General features: G+C 40.0%; 1 protein-coding gene across 1 annotated transcript in view; it reads right to left on the reverse strand.

Moving 5' to 3' along the window:
• Window positions 1-6,470, reverse strand: part of LOC107733416 (THO complex subunit 2-like) — a 93,096-nt gene that overhangs the window by 48,011 nt on the left and 38,615 nt on the right. Inside the window, exons 12-15 of the mRNA XM_016545017.1 lie at window positions 6,053-6,248; window positions 5,322-5,360; window positions 4,788-4,918; window positions 3,063-3,164 (exon numbers count right to left, since the gene is read on the reverse strand). Of these exons, the coding sequence (XP_016400503.1) occupies window positions 3,063-3,164; window positions 4,788-4,918; window positions 5,322-5,360; window positions 6,053-6,248 (468 nt within the window). The remainder of the gene's footprint in view (window positions 1-3,062; window positions 3,165-4,787; window positions 4,919-5,321; window positions 5,361-6,052; window positions 6,249-6,470) is intronic.

Consider the following 6,470-nt stretch of genomic DNA (forward strand, 5'->3'; position numbering starts at 1 on the left):
CTTCATTTGCACTGTACTGTAAATTAAAACTAACTGAAATTTTGACAGTTTTCAATAGGCTATTGAACTAAGTGTGCCTGTAAAAGGTTATTAATGCTATAGTTTCATGAAATTGGTTGCATTCTTCTTAACAACTTCTACAATATAGCTATGAAGACAATTAAATTATTTACACTTATGACATACATTTTGTTAAGTTAATCCATTGATGTGCATTAGATGAATTGAATAGTCACCTCTACTATTGTAGATTATGTTTTAGTCATCGTAAAATAATTAATGAGGAATTATGAGAGGTTATGCTATTACACATACATTTCTAACATGTAATTTACTGAAGCCAAATACTTAAATTTCCCCAAGCTGTTTAACTGTAGTACAGTATTCATAGGCTTAATCATGAAGCATACAGTGGCCCCACTTTTAACTTTCTCTTTAGTTCAAAATATCGTTTATCGGTCTACTTGATCTGTAATAATCGGTATCGACATCGGCCCTGAAAAACACATATCGGTCGACCCCTAGCTTATTTATATTTAAACTTCAAATGTTCAAATATTAGATGCTTCGCATTTTGTAAAAACATGTTTAGGATAAATATGGCACAGTTTTGTTGCTAAATCTGACCAAACATTATTTCCTTCACACTAGTTCCACTCTGTGCTGTCTTTCAGACTTCTGCAGCCTCAGGCTATAACATCGATTAATAGCAAACCAGAAAAATAAGCGTGACAAAAAGGAAACTAGCATGTTGGATAAAATCAAATGATATTTATATTTAAAGAAATGCAGAATGAAATGTTGGACGCATTTGTCACTTGTAAAGTTTAACCTTAGTCTGATCATATTCATGAGTTTTTCAATTCAACACTTGAAAAACGCAAAACTACTTGCACCAGCTACAAACAGCGGCTGAGAGCAGTCTGACACATACGAGGGCTCGACTCGGCCCGTTTGACAGACGACCTTGAGCTTCCCTCTCTCTCTCTCTCCCTGAACACTTTTGACGTGTTTAGCCTCAGCTCATTCTCCGCTCTCTCCCTCTCCATCCAATTATCTGCCAAAATATCATCATTTATTCAACGCACTAGAAAAGAAAGCAAAGAATCTGATGCAGCAATTCTGCAAGCCCTTTCAAAGAGGACTGAACACACACACACAGACTCAGGAGAACTGCCTTTAAAGTTGCACTGTTCAGGTGATGTAACATCCTAAATCTACACTGTCTAAGGGCAATGGTTGAAGTCAGTGAAGGGACTGAAAAGGTAAAAACACAACAGAACAACCTCAGAACTCACGATAGGTCTGTCTGCAATTATAAAAACAGATGCTTCCACTAGAAAACAGAAATCTGTGATTTCACACCTTAAATTTAATACATATTAAAACAATCCTCATCTGAAGAAATTAAACTACACTACCCATAATTCCGTGAGGAGACCCACCAATCAGAGCTGTTTCCATAGAAACAGGGATTTCGGCAATCTCCTCAGCAGTGAGGATCTAGAAGTTAGCTAGGAAACATTAACCTATGTTTGTTAGACAAATAGTTCACTCAAAAATTCGCCTTCTAAATCTGTATGACTTACTTTCTTCTTTAGAACACAAGAGGAGAAATGGACGCTATTTTTAATATAATGACAGTGGAAGGGCAATATTTTCAATGCACTACAAACTTTTATTGGATCACACAAAGTCACTGTAAATCTCAAAGTACAGCTCATGAGTTATTACGGACTATTTTATGGGGCTTTTTCATCATTTTGCAGCTTGACAGAGTCCGAGTCTCCATGCAGTTACTTTGTATGGAAATGAGTGGCAAACAGATTGAACAGCATTTCTTCTATTGTGTAAAGAAATTTAGATTTAGAGCAGCATGTGTGAGCAAATGATAGTTTCTATAGAACCGTTCTTTTAATGCAGGATGTTTTAGCATTAGAGCATAAGAAATAATGTTAAGAAAATGCATAAAAAAATGGGGGCGTATGCATAAATGAGTGGCTACTCAAGAGTAAAATTTTAGTCTTACGCCTGTTTCACACATACTCCGTCTGCAGTGCGTATACAGTCCGAGTGCGTTACGTATGCGGTGCAGAAGCAGCACGGACTCATTGTGCTTTCACACAGGACGCGTTTGCAGTTCGCTCCTGATCCGCGGCTGTATACCCAGGTATACCACAAACACAACATTTATCCATTATTTTGATTTCAAATCCAAACGTAGTTAGCCTATACTGAAAGTGCTTTTTTCAATCCGTTAACATGGGTGCGTAAAAAAACCCGCAACGCACACGCACTGCAGACGGAGTATGTGTGAAACAGGCGTTTATGTAAAAATTCTAAGAACGGCGTAATTTTACTCTTAATCCTAGACTTAAGTAAAAAAAGAGTGATTCATAAAGGTTCCTAAGTGTTAAGACTAGGTCTCAGCTCCTAAATTATTTAAGAGAGCTGGAGAGCTAACAAGATGGCAGCAAAGAGGAGACACACACTTTCCAATGAAGATATGACGTATTGGGAGTTTTATGATGATAGGAGTTGATAAAACGATACAAACTTGATCGTCAAGATAGTCGATTCTTTTTGTAACTGACCAAATAAGAAATGTAATAACTTCTTTCACTCTACAAATCAATACTCTAGCTGCAGAAATGAAAGTAGTAATTCTATTTTTTTGGCTGGAAAATTGGAAAAATGCAGCAATGCACCGGTGATGACACAGTAAGCAGGGTCTTAACTATGGTGGCTTTAACCCACCAAACACAACAGTGGCCAAAAGTGATGTGTGGAGGGTTTTTTTTGAATGAAGACTGAATTCAGATTTAATCATGACAATCCACTAAACAGTAGGAATTCTTCTAACTTCATGCATTATTGACGAACTATTTTCCTGTTTGGCACTGTGAAGCTGCTTTGACACAATCAGTATCGTATAAAGCGCTACAGAAATAAAAGGTGACTTGACTACAGGCCAGAGAAGCTCAGTTACAGGAGTATATTGCAGAGGCTTGTTGAAGTATTTGAGAAGAGCCGATCTAGATTCAGATAGAAAGTAAACTTACTTCATGATGTATTTGGCTCTGTCTACCGTCTGAGCCTTGATCTTCACCAGGAGTGGATGATTGCCATACGTCTCATTCTTCCACTGCCCATAGAGACGATACCTAATTACACAACACACAGATCTGCGTGTGAGGTAATGAAAACGTATATCATGTTCATCAAGGCATTCTGACAGCGTTTAGATTAGTGTACGGGGGAATATCATGAGGGAATAGGCATGCAATATATACAGCAGAAGTAAAAACAGCCTCATATTCTTCAGCTGGTATATGATCGCACACAACAATCATTTGATATAACGACTCCCGTGATAAAACAGCCCCAATCACATCTGACAGTTCCCAACAGGCTGAAAGCATCCTTTGACTTTATTCAAACATAAACCAGCCCAGAAATACTGCATACAGGTTTTCACGTTTGTACACTGAACCCGGAGTCCTGCATGCAGTTCTGTTTGGTAAACCCACATCTGCAGTACTTAAAGGGACAGTTCACCCAAAAATGAAAATTCTGTCATCATTCACTCACTCAAGTTGATCCAAACCTGGATTTCTTTCTTCTGCTGAACACAAAAGATATTTTGAAGAATGTGTGTAACCAAAAACAGTTGTTGCCCCTAAATGACTTCCATAATATGAAGAAAATTCTAAATACTATAGAAGTTCAATGGGGACCAGAACCTGTTAGCCAGTTTTCAAAATATCTTCAGCAGAAGAAATTCCTACAGCTTTGGAACAACTTGAGGATGAGTAAATTATAATTTTGGGTGAACTATCGCCTTTAACAGAACATGCGACTGGAAACAAGCCTTGCTACGTATGTGGCATGTACCCAAAACCTTACCAATTAGGTCATTAGCTTAATGCAACTTAATTTATTCTATAAACCTAATGCGCCAGAGAAACGAGCCATCTTTAGAATTTTGTGTTTGAACTTCTGTTTTTGCGGTAGCTCTGTATATTTCTACAGCAACAGACGTGTAGCCAAGTATCGTGTCCCATATTAGGAAACTGTGCTCTTCATTTAACCCAGTTGAAGAGCAATTAGCTAATGAAGTGGATTTAATAATTAATAATAATAATTAATAATTTATGCATTTAGCAGATGCTTTTATCCAAAACGACTTACAGTGCATTCAGGCTATACATTTTTTTACCAGTATGTGTGTTCCCTGGGAATCGAACCCACGACCTTTTGCACAGCTAACGCAATGCTCTACCACTGAGCCACAGGAACACTGTGCACTGATTTACTTAGTGTAGAGTTAACAAAAGTCATCATGAGTATTGTAATGTTTAGAGCGGATGTCAGAAATGTCAGTAGACCGGGAACATTTTAAAACAAGCCGCTCATTCATAAATCCATAAGACCTTACATTCATGCTGTGGAAATACAAACCGGAAGACGGGACACAATGGCTGCAGTGCTGAAAAGGGGCGGAGCTACATAAGATCTATTTAATTTATTTTTGCTCATATACCGAGCAGCGCAGAAAGACCTGTAGGTTTAAAGGTGGGCTAAGCGATTTTTCAAAAATGCTTTAGAAAACTGAGTCGGGCCGAGTAGCAAAACAAACTTGTAGCCAATCAGCAGTAAGAGGCGTGTCTACTCATGATGTGGAGGAGAAAGAGTTCAGTGCACAGGACGGACAGGTCAACATTGGCTACCAGAAATCACTTACCCCACCTTTAAGAGATCAGTGCTGTGTTATGAGCTTACTGTACCTGTACTGGTAGGGGAAGAGTTTAAAGAAGCCCCAGAGCTCTTCAGACATGCAGGCGTTGCACTCCATGAGAGAGAGAGACGGCAACAGCACCTGATCAGCAATACTGAGAAAACAGCTCAGCAGAGAGTCCTGCCAGAGACACAGACACATCCATCACTTCATACACATCCAGACAAACACAGCTGCACTGCTGGACACCAACACACAATCAAGGGCCTGTCACAGTCATTTCAAATGTAGAAAAAGGATTTATAGCTTTAACTCTCTCAATAAATCACTCATAGGGCCCTTACAGGAACATCCAGTAATCAAATACAAATACTCTGAATAAAATTAGTAGCCGTTTAATGTTAGTGTTAAATGGTTAACAGATCATTTGTTTGGATGAATCCATTAAGGGTTTAAATTGGGTGAGAAAAATGTCAAATACACTTTACAGTCAGCGCCGAATTTAGCAAACAAAAAAAAGCCAGAAACTTGTGCTGTTCTTCATTCAACTCTACACTCCCACTTAGGCTTCACCATGACTCACCATTTTGTCCTTTGTGTCTTGCCTGCTTTCACTTTGGTACTGAGAGAGAGAGAGAGAGAGAGAGAGAGAGAGAGAGACACACACACACTGATCAATAGAGGCTAACCGGTCATAGAGTGAGACTACAGAACTCACACAGGTTACATTAAAACAAGCCGAAGAGCAATGCAGCCCTGATATAGACCTCATCAACCTCTGGGACACACCATTACATTCTCTGCCCACCAGAAAACACACAAGGACAATACTGTAACAAAACTGGAGAAAGTCCATCTATCTGGCTATCAAAACAGAATCTACTGGAGTCATTAGAAGTGATTAATCATTTCTACATTTGTGTGAGCTAACAACACATACAACCACCATATAGCCAGTGCAAAGCTGAGATATTTGGATGGCTAAGTTGTTGTAATGATTGTATAAATTATTTGTGCTTTAGCTATATGGAGTATACACGTGACTAGATAATGATATCATCACTCATATATATATATATATATACACACATAAATGTGTGTCAGTCTTCACCTCTTTCATGAAACTCTTGCCCAGTCGCACGATCTTGGCAAACAGGATGGGGTCGTGGGACAGGTGAGGGCCCAAGTAGCACAGCATGGTGAAGACGTCCCTGGAGAGATCGTCAAAGCTTTCGGCCGGCCGCGGTGCCTGTTTGTTCCACAGAGGCATCGTCAATCCGCCTTTGGCACCTTTAAATGTGTGTCAGTCTTCACCTCTTTCATGAAACTCTTGCCCAGTCGCACGATCTTGGCAAACAGGATGGGGTCGTGGGACAGGTGAGGGCCCAAGTAGCACAGCATGGTGAAGACGTCCCTGGAGAGATCGTCAAAGCTTTCGGCCGGCCGCGGTGCCTGTTTGTTCCACAGAGGCATCGTCAATCCGCCTTTGGCACCTTTGGGGACTGCAGCCCTAAAAATACAGGACGTTCAGAGAGTTCGACACGCAGCTCTGCTGTCTGAATTTCACTTGTGCTTTCTGTGCCAGCGCTGGATCTAGAGTACAGCTCAAAGCACGTCTCAGGCGCGCTGTGTCCTGATAGCCTTAGGTGTGCGTGTGTGTGTGTGAGTGAGAGAGAGTGAGAGAGAGTGAGAGAGAGAGAGAGAGAGAGAGAGAGAGAGAGAGAGTGAGAGA

This window comes from Sinocyclocheilus rhinocerous, unplaced genomic scaffold, assembly GCF_001515625.1.
Source record: "Sinocyclocheilus rhinocerous isolate Xijiao unplaced genomic scaffold, SAMN03320098_v1.1 scaffold460, whole genome shotgun sequence".
NCBI classification, from domain to species: Eukaryota; Metazoa; Chordata; class Actinopteri; order Cypriniformes; family Cyprinidae; genus Sinocyclocheilus; species Sinocyclocheilus rhinocerous.